At 52.9% G+C, this 19,594-nt stretch overlaps 1 protein-coding gene across 1 annotated transcript in view; it reads right to left on the bottom strand.

The window, feature by feature from the left end:
- The window catches only part of PEX3 (peroxisomal biogenesis factor 3), a 101,563-nt gene that overhangs the window by 78,194 nt on the left and 3,775 nt on the right, over positions 1-19,594 (bottom strand). Inside the window, exons 3-4 of the mRNA XM_075339802.1 lie at positions 19,438-19,569; positions 16,981-17,062 (exon numbers count right to left, since the gene is read on the bottom strand). Of these exons, the coding sequence (XP_075195917.1) occupies positions 16,981-17,062; positions 19,438-19,569 (214 nt within the window). The remainder of the gene's footprint in view (positions 1-16,980; positions 17,063-19,437; positions 19,570-19,594) is intronic.

Raw genomic sequence — 19,594 nt, 5'->3', positions numbered from 1 at the left:
GGCTCTGGTAGAATGGGCCTTCAGCCCTGAGGGAACCGGAAGCCCAGCAGAACGGTAGGCTTCAAGAATTGGTTCCTTGATCCACCGAGCCAGGGTGGATTTGGAAGCTTGCGACCCTTTGCGCTGACCAGCGACAAGGACAAAGAGGGCATCCGAGCGGCGCAGGGGCGCCGTGCGGGAAATGTAGATTCTGAGTGCTCTCACCAGATCCAACAAATGCAAATCCTTTTCACATTGATGAACTGGATGAGGACACAAAGAAGGCAAGGAGATATCCTGATTGAGATGAAAGGGGGATACCACCTTAGGGAGAAACTCCGGAATCGGGCGCAGAACCACCTTGTCCTGGTGAATTACCAGGAAGGGAGATTTGCATGACAGCGCTGCTAGCTCGGACACTCTCCGAAGAGACGTGACCGCTACTAGAAAAGCCACTTTCTGTGAAAGGCGAGAAAGCGAAACATCCCTCATAGGCTCGAAAGGCGGCTTCTGAAGAGCAATTAGAACCGTGTTCAGATCCCAGGGCTCTAACGGCCGCTTGTAAGGAGGGACGATATGACAAACCCCTTGCAGGAACGTGCGTACCTGAGGAAGTCGCGCTAGGCGCTTCTGAAAAAATACAGATAGCGCTGAGACTTGTCCCTTGAGGGAGCTGAGCGACAAACCTTTTTCCAAACCGGATTGCAGGAAAGAAAGAAAAGTAGGCAATGCAAATGGCCAGGGAGAAACTCCCTGAGCAGAGCACCAAGATAAGAATATTTTCCACGTCCTGTGGTATATCTTGGTGGAGGTTGGTTTTCTAGCCTGTCTCATGGTGGCAATGACCTCTTGAGATAATCCTGAACACGCTAGGATCCAGGACTCAATGGCCACACAGTCAGGTTCAGGGCCGCAGAATTCTGATGGAAAAACGGCCCTTGAGACAGCAAGTCTGGTCGGTCTGGTAGTGCCCACGGTTGGCCTACCGCGAGGTGCCACAGATCCGGGTACCACGACCTCCTTGGCCAGTCTGGAGCGACGAGGATGGCGCGGCGGCAGTCGGACCTGATCTTGCGCAGCACTCTGGGCAACAGTGCCAGAGGTGGGAACACATAAGGAAGCCGGAACTGCGACCAATCTTGAACTAAGGCGTCTGCCGCCAGAGCTCGGTGATCGTGAGACCGTGCCATGAAAACCGGGACCTTGTTGTTGTGCCGAGACGCCATTAGGTCGACGTCCGGCATCCCCCAGCGGCGACAGATCTCCTGAAACACGTCCGGGTGAAGAGACCATTCCCCTGCGTCCATACCCTGGCGACTGAGGAAGTCTACTTCCCAGTTGTCCACGCCTGGGATGTGAACTGCGGATATGGTGGAAGCCGTGTCTTCCACCCATGTCAGAATCCGCCGGACTTCCTGGAAGGCTTGCCGACTGCGTGTTCCTCCTTGGTGGTTGATGTATGCCACCGCTGTGGAGTTGTCCGACTGAATTCGGATCTGCTTGCCTTCCAGCCACTGCTGGAAGGCTTGTAGGGCAAGATACACTGCCCTGATCTCCAGAACATTGATCTGAAGGGTGGACTCTTGCTGAGTCCACGTACCTTGAGCCCTGTGGTGGAGAAAGACTGCTCCCCACCCTGACAGACTCGCATCTGTCGTGACCACCGCCCAGGATGGGGGTAGGAAGGATTTCCCTTTCGACAATGAGGTGGGAAGCAGCCACCATCGAAGAGAATCCTTGGCCGCCTGAGAAAGGGAGACGTTCCTGTCGAGGGACGTCGACTTCCCGTCCCATTGGCGGAGAATGTCCCATTGTAGTGGACGCAGATGAAACTGCGCGAAAGGGACTGCCTCCATTCCTGCTACCATCTTCCCTAGGAAGTGCATGAGGCGTCTCAAGGGGTGTGACTGGCCTTGAAGGAGAGATTGCACCCCTGTCTGTAGTGAACGCTGTTTGACAAGCGGAAGCTTCACTATCGCTGAGAGAGTATGAAACTCCATGCCAAGATATGTTAGCGACTGGGTCGGGGTTAGATTTGACTTGGAAAAGTTGATGATCCACCCGAAACTCTGGAGAGTCTCCAGCGCAACGTTCAGGCTGTGTTGGCATGCCTCTTGAGAAGGCGCCTTGACAAGCAGATCGTCTAAGTAAGGGATCACAGAGTGTCCCTGAGAGTGCAGGACTGCAACTACTGCTGCCATGACCTTGGTGAAGACCCGTGGGGCTGTCGCCAGACCAAAAGGCAGGGCTACGAACTGAAGGTGTTCGTCTCCTATAACGAAGCGTAGAAAACGCTGATGCTCTGGAGCAATCGGTACGTGGAGATAAGCATCCTTGATGTCTATTGATGCTAGGAAATCTCCTTGAGACATTGCGGCGATGACGGAGCGGAGGGATTCCATCCGGAACCGTCTGGTTTTCACGTGCTTGTTGAGAAGTTTTAGGTCCAGAACGGGACGGAAAGACCCGTCCTTTTTTGGTACCACAAACAAATTGGAGTAAAAACCGTGACCTTGCTCCTGAAGAGGAACAGGGATCACCACTCCTTCTGCCTTTAGAGTGCACACCGCCTGCAGAAGAGCATCGGCTCAGTCGGGAGGCGGAGACGTTCTGAAGAATCGAGTTGGAGGACGAGAACTGAACTCTATCCTGTACCCGTGGGACAGAATGTCTCTCACCCAACGGTCTTGGACCTGTGGCAGCCAAATGTCGCCAAAGCGGGAGAGCCTGCCACCGACCGAGGATGCGGAGAGAGGAGGCCGAAAGTCATGAGGAAGCCGCCTTGGTAGCGGGTCTTCCGGCTGTCTTTTTTGGGCGTGACTGAGCCCGCCAAGAATCTGAGCTCCTCTGATCCTTTTGAGTCCTTTTGGACGAGGAGAATTGGGACCTGCCCGAGCCTCGAAAGGACCGAAACCCCGACTGTCCCCTCCTCTGTTGGGGTTTGTTTTGTCTGGGCTGAGGTAAGGATGAATCCTTACCCTTGGACTGTTTAATGATTTCATCCAAACGCTCCCCAAACAGTCGGTCACCAGAAAATGGCAAACTGGTTAAGCACTTTTTGGAAGCAGAATCTGCTTTCCATTCCCTTAACCACAAGGCTCTGCGTAAAACCACGGAGTTGGCGGACGCCACTGCCGTACGGCTCGTAGAGTCCAGAACCGCATTAATCGCGTAAGACGCAAATGCAGACATTTGAGAGGTTAAGGATGCCACCTGCGGAACAGATGTACGTGTGACCGTGTCAATCTGTGTAAGACCAGCTGAAATAGCTTGGAGTGCCCATACGGCTGCGAATGCAGGAGCAAACGACGCGCCGATAGCTTCATAGATGGATTTCAACCAGAGCTCCATCTGTCTGTTAGTGGCATCTTTAAGTGCAGCCCCATCCTCCACTGCAACTATGGATCTAGCCGCAAGCCTGGAAATTGGGGGATCCACCTTGGGACACTGGGTCCAGCCCTTGATCACGTCAGGAGGAAAGGGATAATGTGTATCCTTAAGCCGTTTGGAGAAACGCTTATCTGGATAAGCGTGGTGTTTCTGGACTGACTCTCTAAAGTCAGAGTGGTCCAGAAAAGTACTTAATTTACGCTTGGGATACCTGAAATGGAATTTCTCCTGCTGTGAAGCGGACTCCTCCACTGGAGGAGCTGGGGGAGAAATATCCAACATTCTATTGATGGACGCGATAAGATCATTCACTATGGCGTCACCATCAGGTGTATCCAGATTGAGAGCGGTCTCAGGATCAGAATCCTGATCAGCTACCTCCGCCTCATCACACAGAGAATCCTCCTGCTGGGACCCTGACCAGTGTGATGAAGTAGAGGGCCGCTCATAGCGAGCTCGCTTAGGCTGTCTGGGACTGTCGTCCGTGTCAGAGCCGTCACCCTGGGATGCATGGGACACCCCCGGAGCCCGGAGCTGTTCCAACTGAGGGGGACCAGGGAGCAATGATTCAACAGTGCCCATGGTCTGAGTTACTGGTCTAGACTGCAAAGTTTCTAGAATTTTAGTCATAGTCACAGACAATCTATCAGCAAAAACTGCAAACTCTGTCCCCGTCACCTGGACAGTATTCACAGGTGGTTCTCCCTGGGTCACCTCTAGCAGAGGCCCCGGCCGAGCAAGTGCCACAGGGGCCGAGCACTGCACACAATGGGGGTCAGTGGAACCTGCCGGTAGAATAGCCTCACATGAGGTACAAGCAGCATAGAAAGCCTGTGCCTTGGCACCCTTGTTTTTTGCGGACGACATGCTGTTGTCTCCTCTGAGCAATCTAGGAGAGTATATAGCCAAGAATCACCAGCGACCGTTTAGTGCAATGTATAGCATGCAAGCATAAAAATACAATTGTACACTTCGGCACTAGTGGGGTCAGCACCGGAGGTGCCGCTTACCGCCCGCTAAAAAGCGGGTGTGTGGTCGCCAGAATCCCGTGCCTGGGTCTCCCAGAACTTGTCTCCCCTCTCCAGCTCAGGCTGCACACAGGAATGGCCGCCGGCGTTCTGTGAAGAGGGGCGGACCGTGGGCGTGCCTCAGACAAAGTGCGGGAAACTGGCGTCCCACTGTGCTCAATGTGAGGGCTGGAGTATGTAAAGTAGACTCCAGCCCTCGGCGCTGACGTTCTGTACAGCGTCCCGCCCTTCCCCTGACTGGCAGGCCTGGGGGCGGGAACGAAACGAAACTAGGCCGCAAAAGCCGGGGACTCTAGTAATAAGCGCGGCCGTCAAATATGCACGGCCAGCGCGGAAGTCCCCGGCGCACCACAAATCCCAGCCGCGCCGCAGTGTAAACTGCCAGCAGCGGCCGGCGCGGCAGTTCCCAATACAATAACTCCCTCAGCAAGCTGTGGTTAGTGTGGCACAAGCGCGCAGCGCTGTTGTCCCCGGCGCACTAACACACCCAGCAATGCTGCAGTGTGCGCGCGGTCTGTACGGGGACACAGAGTACCTTGACGTAGCAGGGCCTGTCCCTGACGATACTCCGCTGCCTCCGGAGGCCACACAAAGCATTACACTTAAAAGTGTAAAGCCCCTCCCCTTCTGCCTATACACCCCCCGTGGGATCACGGGCTCCTCAGTTTTAGTGCAAAAGCAAGAAGGAGGAAAGCCAATAACTGGTTTAAGAACAAATTCAATCCGAAGAAACATCGGAGAACCGAAACCATTCAACATGAACAACATGTGTACCCGAAAAAACAAAAATCCCTAAGAAAACAGGGCGGGTGCTGGGTCTCCCAATTGGAGCTAGAAGAAAAGGAATTTACGGTAAGTAAACAAAATTCCCTTCTTCTTTGTCGCTCCTAATTGGGAGACCCAGACAATTGGGACGTCCAAAAGCAGTCCCTGGGTGGGTATAATAACCTCTCGTGATAGGACCGTAAAACAGCCCTTTCCTACAGGTGGGCAACCGCCGCCTGAAGGACTTGTCTACCTAGGCTGGCGTCCGCCGAAGCGTAGGTATGCACCTGATAGTGTTTGGTAAAAGTGTGCAGACTCGACCAGGTAGCCGCCTGGCACACCTGCTGAGCCGTAGCCTGGTGCCGTAATGCCCAGGACGCACCCACGGCTCTGGTAGAATGGGCCTTCAGCCCTGAGGGAACCGGAAGCCCAGCAGAACGGTAGGCTTCAAGAATTGGTTCCTTGATCCACCGAGCCAGGGTGGATTTGGAAGCTTGCGACCCTTTGCGCTGACCAGCGACAAGGACAAAGAGGGCATCCGAGCGGCGCAGGGGCGCCGTGCGGGAAATGTAGATTCTGAGTGCTCTCACCAGATCCAACAAATGCAAATCCTTTTCACATTGATGAACTGGATGAGGACACAAAGAAGGCAAGGAGATATCCTGATTGAGATGAAAGGGGGATACCACCTTAGGGAGAAACTCCGGAATCGGGCGCAGAACCACCTTGTCCTGGTGAATTACCAGGAAGGGAGATTTGCATGACAGCGCTGCTAGCTCGGACACTCTCCGAAGAGACGTGACCGCTACTAGAAAAGCCACTTTCTGTGAAAGGCGAGAAAGCGAAACATCCCTCATAGGCTCGAAAGGCGGCTTCTGAAGAGCAATTAGAACCGTGTTCAGATCCCAGGGCTCTAACGGCCGCTTGTAAGGAGGGACGATATGACAAACCCCTTGCAGGAACGTGCGTACCTGAGGAAGTCGCGCTAGGCGCTTCTGAAAAAATACAGATAGCGCTGAGACTTGTCCCTTGAGGGAGCTGAGCGACAAACCTTTTTCCAAACCGGATTGCAGGAAAGAAAGAAAAGTAGGCAATGCAAATGGCCAGGGAGAAACTCCCTGAGCAGAGCACCAAGATAAGAATATTTTCCACGTCCTGTGGTATATCTTGGTGGAGGTTGGTTTTCTAGCCTGTCTCATGGTGGCAATGACCTCTTGAGATAATCCTGAACACGCTAGGATCCAGGACTCAATGGCCACACAGTCAGGTTCAGGGCCGCAGAATTCTGATGGAAAAACGGCCCTTGAGACAGCAAGTCTGGTCGGTCTGGTAGTGCCCACGGTTGGCCTACCGCGAGGTGCCACAGATCCGGGTACCACGACCTCCTTGGCCAGTCTGGAGCGACGAGGATGGCGCGGCGGCAGTCGGACCTGATCTTGCGCAGCACTCTGGGCAACAGTGCCAGAGGTGGGAACACATAAGGAAGCCGGAACTGCGACCAATCTTGAACTAAGGCGTCTGCCGCCAGAGCTCGGTGATCGTGAGACCGTGCCATGAAAACCGGGACCTTGTTGTTGTGCCGAGACGCCATTAGGTCGACGTCCGGCATCCCCCAGCGGCGACAGATCTCCTGAAACACGTCCGGGTGAAGAGACCATTCCCCTGCGTCCATACCCTGGCGACTGAGGAAGTCTACTTCCCAGTTGTCCACGCCTGGGATGTGAACTGCGGATATGGTGGAAGCCGTGTCTTCCACCCATGTCAGAATCCGCCGGACTTCCTGGAAGGCTTGCCGACTGCGTGTTCCTCCTTGGTGGTTGATGTATGCCACCGCTGTGGAGTTGTCCGACTGAATTCGGATCTGCTTGCCTTCCAGCCACTGCTGGAAGGCTTGTAGGGCAAGATACACTGCCCTGATCTCCAGAACATTGATCTGAAGGGTGGACTCTTGCTGAGTCCACGTACCTTGAGCCCTGTGGTGGAGAAAGACTGCTCCCCACCCTGACAGACTCGCATCTGTCGTGACCACCGCCCAGGATGGGGGTAGGAAGGATTTCCCTTTCGACAATGAGGTGGGAAGCAGCCACCATCGAAGAGAATCCTTGGCCGCCTGAGAAAGGGAGACGTTCCTGTCGAGGGACGTCGACTTCCCGTCCCATTGGCGGAGAATGTCCCATTGTAGTGGACGCAGATGAAACTGCGCGAAAGGGACTGCCTCCATTCCTGCTACCATCTTCCCTAGGAAGTGCATGAGGCGTCTCAAGGGGTGTGACTGGCCTTGAAGGAGAGATTGCACCCCTGTCTGTAGTGAACGCTGTTTGACAAGCGGAAGCTTCACTATCGCTGAGAGAGTATGAAACTCCATGCCAAGATATGTTAGCGACTGGGTCGGGGTTAGATTTGACTTGGAAAAGTTGATGATCCACCCGAAACTCTGGAGAGTCTCCAGCGCAACGTTCAGGCTGTGTTGGCATGCCTCTTGAGAAGGCGCCTTGACAAGCAGATCGTCTAAGTAAGGGATCACAGAGTGTCCCTGAGAGTGCAGGACTGCAACTACTGCTGCCATGACCTTGGTGAAGACCCGTGGGGCTGTCGCCAGACCAAAAGGCAGGGCTACGAACTGAAGGTGTTCGTCTCCTATAACGAAGCGTAGAAAACGCTGATGCTCTGGAGCAATCGGTACGTGGAGATAAGCATCCTTGATGTCTATTGATGCTAGGAAATCTCCTTGAGACATTGCGGCGATGACGGAGCGGAGGGATTCCATCCGGAACCGTCTGGTTTTCACGTGCTTGTTGAGAAGTTTTAGGTCCAGAACGGGACGGAAAGACCCGTCCTTTTTTGGTACCACAAACAAATTGGAGTAAAAACCGTGACCTTGCTCCTGAAGAGGAACAGGGATCACCACTCCTTCTGCCTTTAGAGTGCACACCGCCTGCAGAAGAGCATCGGCTCAGTCGGGAGGCGGAGACGTTCTGAAGAATCGAGTTGGAGGACGAGAACTGAACTCTATCCTGTACCCGTGGGACAGAATGTCTCTCACCCAACGGTCTTGGACCTGTGGCAGCCAAATGTCGCCAAAGCGGGAGAGCCTGCCACCGACCGAGGATGCGGAGAGAGGAGGCCGAAAGTCATGAGGAAGCCGCCTTGGTAGCGGGTCTTCCGGCTGTCTTTTTTGGGCGTGACTGAGCCCGCCAAGAATCTGAGCTCCTCTGATCCTTTTGAGTCCTTTTGGACGAGGAGAATTGGGACCTGCCCGAGCCTCGAAAGGACCGAAACCCCGACTGTCCCCTCCTCTGTTGGGGTTTGTTTTGTCTGGGCTGAGGTAAGGATGAATCCTTACCCTTGGACTGTTTAATGATTTCATCCAAACGCTCCCCAAACAGTCGGTCACCAGAAAATGGCAAACTGGTTAAGCACTTTTTGGAAGCAGAATCTGCTTTCCATTCCCTTAACCACAAGGCTCTGCGTAAAACCACGGAGTTGGCGGACGCCACTGCCGTACGGCTCGTAGAGTCCAGAACCGCATTAATCGCGTAAGACGCAAATGCAGACATTTGAGAGGTTAAGGATGCCACCTGCGGAACAGATGTACGTGTGACCGTGTCAATCTGTGTAAGACCAGCTGAAATAGCTTGGAGTGCCCATACGGCTGCGAATGCAGGAGCAAACGACGCGCCGATAGCTTCATAGATGGATTTCAACCAGAGCTCCATCTGTCTGTTAGTGGCATCTTTAAGTGCAGCCCCATCCTCCACTGCAACTATGGATCTAGCCGCAAGCCTGGAAATTGGGGGATCCACCTTGGGACACTGGGTCCAGCCCTTGATCACGTCAGGAGGAAAGGGATAATGTGTATCCTTAAGCCGTTTGGAGAAACGCTTATCTGGATAAGCGTGGTGTTTCTGGACTGACTCTCTAAAGTCAGAGTGGTCCAGAAAAGTACTTAATTTACGCTTGGGATACCTGAAATGGAATTTCTCCTGCTGTGAAGCGGACTCCTCCACTGGAGGAGCTGGGGGAGAAATATCCAACATTCTATTGATGGACGCGATAAGATCATTCACTATGGCGTCACCATCAGGTGTATCCAGATTGAGAGCGGTCTCAGGATCAGAATCCTGATCAGCTACCTCCGCCTCATCACACAGAGAATCCTCCTGCTGGGACCCTGACCAGTGTGATGAAGTAGAGGGCCGCTCATAGCGAGCTCGCTTAGGCTGTCTGGGACTGTCGTCCGTGTCAGAGCCGTCACCCTGGGATGCATGGGACACCCCCGGAGCCCGGAGCTGTTCCAACTGAGGGGGACCAGGGAGCAATGATTCAACAGTGCCCATGGTCTGAGTTACTGGTCTAGACTGCAAAGTTTCTAGAATTTTAGTCATAGTCACAGACAATCTATCAGCAAAAACTGCAAACTCTGTCCCCGTCACCTGGACAGTATTCACAGGTGGTTCTCCCTGGGTCACCTCTAGCAGAGGCCCCGGCCGAGCAAGTGCCACAGGGGCCGAGCACTGCACACAATGGGGGTCAGTGGAACCTGCCGGTAGAATAGCCTCACATGAGGTACAAGCAGCATAGAAAGCCTGTGCCTTGGCACCCTTGTTTTTTGCGGACGACATGCTGTTGTCTCCTCTGAGCAATCTAGGAGAGTATATAGCCAAGAATCACCAGCGACCGTTTAGTGCAATGTATAGCATGCAAGCATAAAAATACAATTGTACACTTCGGCACTAGTGGGGTCAGCACCGGAGGTGCCGCTTACCGCCCGCTAAAAAGCGGGTGTGTGGTCGCCAGAATCCCGTGCCTGGGTCTCCCAGAACTTGTCTCCCCTCTCCAGCTCAGGCTGCACACAGGAATGGCCGCCGGCGTTCTGTGAAGAGGGGCGGACCGTGGGCGTGCCTCAGACAAAGTGCGGGAAACTGGCGTCCCACTGTGCTCAATGTGAGGGCTGGAGTATGTAAAGTAGACTCCAGCCCTCGGCGCTGACGTTCTGTACAGCGTCCCGCCCTTCCCCTGACTGGCAGGCCTGGGGGCGGGAACGAAACGAAACTAGGCCGCAAAAGCCGGGGACTCTAGTAATAAGCGCGGCCGTCAAATATGCACGGCCAGCGCGGAAGTCCCCGGCGCACCACAAATCCCAGCCGCGCCGCAGTGTAAACTGCCAGCAGCGGCCGGCGCGGCAGTTCCCAATACAATAACTCCCTCAGCAAGCTGTGGTTAGTGTGGCACAAGCGCGCAGCGCTGTTGTCCCCGGCGCACTAACACACCCAGCAATGCTGCAGTGTGCGCGCGGTCTGTACGGGGACACAGAGTACCTTGACGTAGCAGGGCCTGTCCCTGACGATACTCCGCTCCATATCCAGCAGATTCCCCAGGGGCTGTGGATGGAGCACGGTCTCATGTGCCTGGAGACCGGTAAAATCCCACTTCACCCAGAGCCCTAAGGGGGATGGGGAAGGATGCAGCATGTGGGCTCCAGCCTCCGTACCCGCAATGGGCACCTCAACCTTAACAAACACCGCCGACAAAAGTGGGGTGAGAAGGGAGCATGCTGGGGACCCTAGTATGGGTCCTCTTTTCTTCCATCCGACATAGTCAGCAGCTGCTGCTGACTAAACAGTGGAGCTATGCGTGGATGTCTGACCTCCTTCGCACAAAGCTTGAAAACTGAGGAGCCCGTGATCCCACGGGGGGTGTATAGGCAGAAGGGGAGGGGCTTTACACTTTTAAGTGTAATGCTTTGTGTGGCCTCCGGAGGCAGTAGCTATACACCCAATTGTCTGGGTCTCCCAATTAGGAGCGACAAAGAAATCAAATGTTTGGGCACACGGCAGGACTCGGAAGGCAAGGAGCGCCATTTCACAGCAAAATTGGTTGGAATTATTAGCGGACGCCATGTTGCGTTTGGAGACCCCCTGAAGTGCCTAAACAATGGAGCTCCTCCACAATTGACCCCATTTTGGAAACTAGACCCCTCATGGAATTTATCTAGCTGTTTAGTGAGCACTTTGAACCCCTGGAGGCTTCACAAACGTTTGTAATGTTCAGCCGTGAAAATATTTTATTCTTTTTTTTACCACAAAATTGTTTTTTCAAACAGGTAGCTTTTTTTTCCACAAGGGTATCAGGAAAAAATGCACCATAAAATGTATTGTGCAATTTCTCCTGAGTACACAGGTACCTCATATGTGGTGGAAATCAATTGTTTGGGCGTACAGCGGGGCTCAGAAGAGAAGGAGCGACAATTCACAGTAAAATTGATTGGAATTATTAGCAGACGCCATGTTTCATTTGGAGACCCCCTGAGGTGCCTAAACAATGGAGCTCCCCCACATGTGATCCCATTTTGGAAACTAGACCCCCCCCCCCATACAAAAAAATTAGTTTGGCGAAGTAAAAAATACAGACATCAGTAAAAAAAAAAAAAAAAAAAAAAAGAATAAAAAAAAAAAAAAAAAAAAAAAGAGCGCCTGCCACTAAGACCAGTGCCAAACGTGAGAGCAATGCACGAGTCTCGCATCGCATCATCCACTGCAGTCTGGAAGCGAGCAACTGCGCTGGATAATGCGATGCGAGAGGGCGGGGCGGCAGATGAGAAAGGGCGCAGCGGATGGAAGATGGGAAAGTGCGCAGCGGATGGAGGAGCAGCAGAGGATGGGAAAGGGCGCAGCGGATGGATGATGGGAAATGGCGCAGCGGATGGAGGAGCGGCAGAGGATGGGAAATGACGCAGCGGATGGAGGAGCGGCAGAGGATGGAAGATGGGAAATGGCGCAGCGGATGGAGGAGCGGCAGAGGATGGGGGGGGAGGGAGGTGAGATGGGGATACCTACCTTACAGGATGGATCTAGGCAGCAGGATCACAGCAGACAGAAGAGGCAGCAGATGAAGGAGGCAACAGATTGAGGAGGGTGAGAGGGGGCAGTAGATGAAGAGGATGGGAGAGAGCAGGCAGCAGATCGGGGAGGGGGGCAGAGTCTGATGGGAGAGAGAGATGGCACATGGAGGAGGGGGGGCCCCGGGGGGAGGGTGGCTTGCAGCACATGTGGGGGGAGGGTGGCATGCAGCAGTACATGTGGGGGGAGGGTGGCTTGCAGCACATGTGCTGCAAGCCACCCTCCCCCCACATGTGCTGCAAGCCACCCTTCCCCCACATGTGGGGGGAGGGTGGCTTGCAGCACATGGAGGGATGGGAGGTGTAGTGGCGATGGAGAAGGGGCAGCCGATGAAGGAGGCGGCGGCCGCCGATCGGGAACAGTGGGGGCCGATTCGGGGGCAGCAGCGGCTGAAAAAGGTGGGTGCGACGGCGGCGGGGACAGTGGCGAGCGTGGCGGCGGGGACAGCGGTGGATCGGGAGCGGCGGCGGGGACAGTGGCGAGCGTGGCGGCGGGGACAGCGGTGGATCCGGAGCGGCGGCGGGGACAGTGGCGAGCGTGGCGACGGGGACAGCGGTGGATCCGGAGCGGCGGCGGGGACAGCGGTGGATCCGGAGCGGCGGCGGGGACAGCAGTGGATCCGGAGCGGCGGCGGGGACAGCGGTGGATCCGGAGCGGCGGCGGGGACAGCGGTGGATCCGGAGCGGCGGCGGGGACAGCGGTGGATCCGGAGCAGCGGTGGGGACAGTGGCGAGCGTGGCGGCGGGGACAGCGGTGGATCCGGAGCAGCGGTGGGGACAGTGGCGAGCGTGGCGGCGGGGACAGCGGTGGATCCGGAGCAGCGGTGGGGACAGTGGCGAGCGTGGCGGCGGGGACAGTGGTGGATCCGGAGCAGCGGTGGGGACAGTGGCGAGCGTGGCGGCGGGGACAGCGGTGGATCCGGAGCAGCGGTGGGGACAGTGGCGAGCGTGGCGGCGGGGACAGCGGTGGATCCAGAGCAGCGGTGGGGACAGTGGCGAGCGTGGCGACGGGGACAGCGGTGGATCCGGAGCAGCGGTGGGGACAGTGGCGAGCGTGGCGGCGGGGACAGCGGTGGATCCGGAGCAGTGGTGGGGACAGTGGCGAGCGTGGCGGCGGGGACAGAGGTGGATCGGGAGCAGCGGCGGGGCGATCGGAGCCGCGGCGGGGCTGGCGGTGGCGGGCGGGGGTATCGGAGACAGCGGCGGTGGCGGGCGGGGCGATCGGAGACAGCGGCGGGGGCGGGCGGGGCGATCGGAGACAGCGGCGGGGGCGATCGGAGACAGCGGCGGGGCTGGCAGGGCGATCGGGGACAGGGGCGGGCGATCGGGGACAGGGGCGGGCGGCAACTTACCGATGGGCACCCGCAGAGACCGCTCTCCTCGGCTTCCAGGGACGGTCACAGGCCGCAGATCCACATTGATTGGAGAGAGCGGTCACAAGACCGGTCTCTCCAATCAGAGCTAGGGGCGGGTGAAGCACCGATCACCCAGCTCCAGCCAATGGCCAGTGCTACAGCAGCACTGATCAGGGCTGGATTTAAATGTTACAGCCATTTTCAATGGCTGGAACATTACAGTGACTGTAATTGGCTGAGCGGCGTTTGTCAGCCAATCACAGCCTCTGTAGGTTCGGGGAGGAGGCACCACCCCTCCTGAGGTCAGGCAGAGGTCCCCTCCTTCCCGAATCTACCGTTTAATCAAAGAAATTGGACTCCCCGGGGCTCCGGGACCGCGATTTCGCCATGACGTACTGGGTACGTCATGGGTCGTTTAGCACCAGGTCACCGTGACGTACCCAGTACGTCAAAGGTCGTTAAGGGGTTAAAAACTTTTGCTTTATTCTTCAAAAAAAAAAAATACATTAAAACATAGACACTGTCTAATCTCCGTGTTTCGAACTACACTGCTCAAAGAACCACTTAACCAAGCGAATATAACTCCAAGTTAATCAAACGTCTGTGAAATCAAACTGTCCACTTAGGAAGCAACACTGATTGACAATTTCACATGCTGTTGTGTAAATGGAATAGACATCAGATAGAAATTATTGGCAATTATCAAGACACACTCAATAAAGGAGTGTTTCTGCAGGTGGGGACCACAAACCACATCTCAGTACCAATGCTTTCTGGATGATGTTTTGGTCACTTTTGAATGTTGTTTGTGCTCTCACACTCGTGGTATCATGAGACGGACTCTACAACCCACACAAGTGGCACAGGTAGTCAGCTCATCCATGATGGCACATCAATGCGAGCTGTGGCAAGAAGGATTGCTGTGTCTGTCAGAGTAGTGTCCAGAGGATGGAGGCACTACCAGGAGACAGGCCAGTACACCAGATGTGGAGACGGCCATAGGAGGGCAACCATCCAGCAGCAAGATGCTACCTCCGCCTTTGTGCAAGGAGGAACAGGAGGAGCCCTGCAAAATGACCTCAAGCCGGCCACAAATGTGCATGTGTCTGCACAAACGGTTAGAAACCGACTCCATGAGGATGGCATGAGGGCCTGACATCCACAGATGGGGGTTGTGCTCACTGCCCAACACCATGTAGGATGCTTGGCATTTGCCACAGAACACCAGGATTGGCAAATTTGCCACGGACGCCCTGTGCTCTTCACAGATGAGAGCAGGTTCACACTGAGCACATGTGACAGACATGACAGAGTCTGGAGACGCTATGGAGAGCGATCTGCTGCCTGCAACATCCTTCAGCATGACCGGTTTGGCAATGAGTCAGTAATAGTGTGGGGTGGCATTTCTTTGGAGGGCCGCACAGCCCTCCATGTCGCCAGAGGTAGCCTGACTGCCATTAGGAACCGAGATGAGATCCTTAGACTCCTTGTGAGACCATATGCTGGTGCGGTTGGCCCTGGGTTCCTCCTAATGCAGGACAATGCGAGACCTCATGTGGCTGTAGTGTGTCAGCAGTTCCTGCAAGATGAAGGCATTGAACCTATGGACTGGTCCATCCATTCCTCATACCTGAATCCGATTGAGCACATATGGGACATTATGTGTCGCTTGATCTACCAACGTCACACTACAGACTGTCCAGGAGTTGGTGGATGCTTTAGTCCAGGTCTGGGAGGAGATCCCTCAGGAGACCATCCACAACCTCATCAGGAGCATGCCCAGGCATTGTAGGGAGGTCATACAGGCACGTGGAGGCCAAACACAATACTGAGCCTCATTTTGACTTGTTTCCACTTTAATTTTGTGTGTCTTCAAATCCAGGCCTTCATTAATTAAAACATTTGGTTTCCATTGATGATTTGTGTGTGATTTTGTTGTCAGCACATTCAACTTTGCCAGAACAAAGTATTCAATGAGAATATTTCAATCATTCAGATCTAGGATGTGTTATTTGAGTGTTCTCTTTAATTTTTTGAGCAGTGTAATAAGAACTCATTATTTTGAAACACATAGAGCAGAGAGTGTATGTTTTAATGTATTTTTGTAGAATAAAGCAAAGGTTCTTAATATTACCTGTGGATGCTGGCTCTACTCTTTTTGGATCATTTATTCAGGACCGGCCTGATATTTGTCCGTGTACTGCCAGAGAGTCTCCTCCTATTGTGGTGAGCTGAACTGTTCCTTCTGCTTCCCCATTGCATGTGAGCTTTACAAATACAAGGTGGTTGGTTCTTCCAGCAATAAGTCGATTCCTTGCGCGAGCCACAAAAACAGGTGAACCCACACAGATGAGTGATGACCGACCCTAGCAAGGTGCAGTAACTTACGATCATGGGTTCTTTGGCTGTTATGTCTGGGTAATCAATCACCAAGAACACATTTCCCCTGCAGGGTTACATCATCTGACATATTTGTTATGCTCACATATCATCGGTCCAGCAGATCATTTAGAGTTCTATTTCCTTGCTAATCGAGGTCCTAAGCCCTCCAGATTAGTGGGAGCCACAGATTTCAGACCATCGCCATTCATAATATACAAAGAACATTCAAAGATGAGAAAACTCCTTAAAATACCAATCACTTTAATACACAACAACTTTTTGTGACATAAGAAAAAAGATGTAACTTGTGAACAAATAAGAGTGAAATCTGTTTTTCCCAAGAGTGATCGTCTGGCTGCATTGTTGCCAAGATCCCTATACTAAAGCTGGTGTCACACATAGTGACGCAGCAGCGATCACGACAGGCGACCTGACCTTATCAGGATCGCTGCTGCGTCGTTACATGGTCGCTGGTGAGCTGTCAATCAGGCAGATCTCACCAGCGACCAGTGACCAGCCCCCAGCCAGCAGCGACGCGTGGAAGCGCTTGGTAACTAAGATAAATATCGGGTAACCAAGGAAAGCACTTCTCTTGGTTACCCGATATTTACCTTAGTTACTAGCGTCCACCGCTCTCACGCTGCCAGGGTCTGCTCCCTGTTCCCTGCACTCCTAGCCAGAGTACACATCGGGTTAATTACCCGATGTGTACTCCAGCTACGTGTGCAGGAGGCACTGACAGCCTGAGAGCGGCGGTGCTAGTAACTAATGTAAATATCCGGTAACCAAGGAAAGGGCTTCTTGGTTACCCGATGTTTACCGTGGTTACAGCTTACCGCAGGCTGCCAGAAGCCGGCTCCTGCTCCCTGCTCGCTTCAGTTCGTCGCTCTCTCGCTGTCACACACAGCGATGTGTGCTTCACAGCGGGAGAGCGACGAGCAAAAAATGAAGCAGGACATTCAGCAATGACCGGCGACCTCACAGCAGGGGCCAGGTCGTTGCTGGATGTTACACACAGCGACAGCGACGGAACGTCGCTGCTACGTCACAGAAAATGGTGACTTAGCAGTGACGTCGTTGTCGCAGTGTGTGACACCACCTTTAGAAATCTGTGCTTTAATGACTTTTCACATATCTACTGAGGATTTCTAAGCGTCTTATAAATTATTGCTATTAGGAATACCTGTTTTTCAGCAGACTGGTGAGACTTTCTGAATTTAGCTGCTGCATTAAAGCCTCTCTTAGAGCCGGGAGCATTGATAATACTACAAAGAAGACAAATAAAGAGGATAATGTTTGCCAATCAGCTGACATACAAGAGAGATTCAATCTATGCTATGGAAACGTTACAATACTGAACTGCATACGGTTGGATGACCCTGGAACACACAGTCACAATGATAACATCCTATTGGTTTTCTCTCCATCTTTCTGGACTATTCCCATATGCTGAATGTGGGCCTTCTGGTTTCAGCAGCACCTCTATGACTACCCATTTGCAGATTCCTTGTATGTTTACATCTCTTCTTTTAAGACATCCATTTCCAAAGGGAAGTAGCACCAGACACCCCTACGTATACTGTTCTGTACGGTGTATATTCTATGCATAACTTGTCAGTTTTATTCTTGCAATGATGGGATCATGGTGAAATATACTAACAGCCATCTAACTTAAAGGGAATCTGTCAGCAGGTTCTTATTACCTCATCTGTGAGCAGCATAATGTAAGCAAAGAGATCGTGAATCCAACGATATATCATTTAGATTACTGATGCAGCCATTGTAACACAATCAGAATTTTTAGATTTACACATGTAGCAGAGCTGAGAGAGCTGTCCTGCCTACATCAGGCTCTCAAAAGAGACTGAGTATTGTTAGTTAAAGGGAACCAAACATCAGGATTTTCGTGTATAAGCTGCAGCCAGTGCAGCACTGGCACTATCAGGCACATTGTGTACATACCATCAGGGGGCAGCTCGGGTGTTTAGGCAGTGAAATACAACTTTATAAAGTTTGACATTTCGTGCACTTTTTGATTGACGTGTGCACCTCTGCAGATAATGTCCGGGCGGGTTATGCAGGAGTTCCCCGCCCCCCCACCAGCCTGTTCCTCCCTCTCTCCTGATGTCCGGGCGGGTTATGCACGTGTTCCCCGCCCCCCCGCGCCGCCTGTTCCTCCCTCCCTCCCTCTGGCTGTATGTAAATATCTAATCTTTAGAAACATGGCGCCGGAGTGGGCCTCTGCGCATAGCGCTTATCTCCGGCGCCATGTTTCTGAAGCCCCCGCATTACACAACTTGGTGTCTGAGAGGGCGGCGCCACAGCGATGTCACACCGGCTGGTGTGTGGCCCGGTGTCCTGGGGCGGCACGATACAGGAGCAGCAGGTAATCGCGTCCTCCGATCAGCTGTTCTGTCCTGTTCTAATCGCACGCGCTCCCGCGGTCACAACGGGCTGTGAAGAAACGAGGGCGCATGCGCCGCCCTCTCAGACACCAAGTTGTGTAATGCGGGGGCTTCAGAAACATGGCGCCGGAGATAAGCGCTATGCGCAGAGGCCCACTCCGGCGCCATGTTTCTGAAGATTAGATATTTACATACAGCCAGAGGAAGGGAGGGAGGAACAGGCGGCGCGGGGGGCGGGGAACACGTGCATAACCCGCCCGGACATCAGGAGAGAGGGAGGAACAGGCTGGTGGGGGGGCGGGGAACTCCTGCATAACCCGCCCGGACATTATCTGCAGAGGTGCACACGTCAATCAAAAAGTGCACGAAATTTCAAACTTTATAAAGTTGTATTTCACTGCCTAAACACCCGAGCTGCCCCCTGATGGTATGTACACACTGTGCATGATAGTGCCAGTACTGCACTGGCTGCAGCTTATACACGAAAATCCTGATGTTTGGTTCCCTTTAAGTGTCAATCAGAGCAGGGGTGTACCAGACTCCTGCATGTGACTTTGTAGTCTGAGCAATGATAAGTGCCCTGCTGCTTAAACAAACATAGCAAGTAATCAACAGATAGGCCTATGACAAAACAGGCAGCCGTGATTTTTTTGTGTTAACCCTTGCAGCATGCTGGCTTCAGCTTACATGGCAAAAATGTGAAGCCATACACAAGCAGGTTTCAACTGCACAGAGAGGTAACATTTGGTTAGGTACCCATGCACACAAGCAGGTTTTAACCGCATATAGAGGTAACATTTGGTTAGGGACCCCATAAATAAGAGATTACCGTGAAGTGGTCATGGGGCAGTAATGAATTGATCAATACATTAGCTAAATATCTCTTTTTTTCAAATAATCCTCAGCAGTTATGCAATGTCACATTTCAATTTTTTCAATTTTTAACATGACTAATTGTATTTTTCATTCCTTATGTATTATAAAGCAGTTCTGATTGTTCATATTTCTCTGAATTTGGTGTGCAGCTTTCACTTCATATAGATTGTGTATTTTTTAGCTAGCACCCTGTTCACATTTGCAATGGTGTTCCAGCAGTCTTTTTGATTGTTACATAGCAAAAACCTGCTGACAGATTCCCTTTAAATGACTGATACATTGTCATTTTGAAATTGTGGACGTTTTCCTTTATATATTTCACCCATTTGAAAAATAAAATCCCCCAACAATTTAACAACCTGTCATGTTGCACGTTCTCTGGTTGCTCTCAAAATGATACTGTCTGCGTGCTTGCGCAATATATTCAGCGGCTTCTCTTTCTTGAATTTCACGGATTTTCTTTTGAGCATATTTCCCAAATATGTACACTCCTAGAGAAAATGATAATAGTTTATT

The sequence above is a fragment of the Anomaloglossus baeobatrachus genome, chromosome 3, assembly GCF_048569485.1.
Source record: "Anomaloglossus baeobatrachus isolate aAnoBae1 chromosome 3, aAnoBae1.hap1, whole genome shotgun sequence".
NCBI classification, from domain to species: Eukaryota; Metazoa; Chordata; class Amphibia; order Anura; family Aromobatidae; genus Anomaloglossus; species Anomaloglossus baeobatrachus.
The sequence above is the reverse complement of the archived record's forward strand: the minus strand, read 5'-3'. Positions and strand labels throughout refer to the sequence as shown.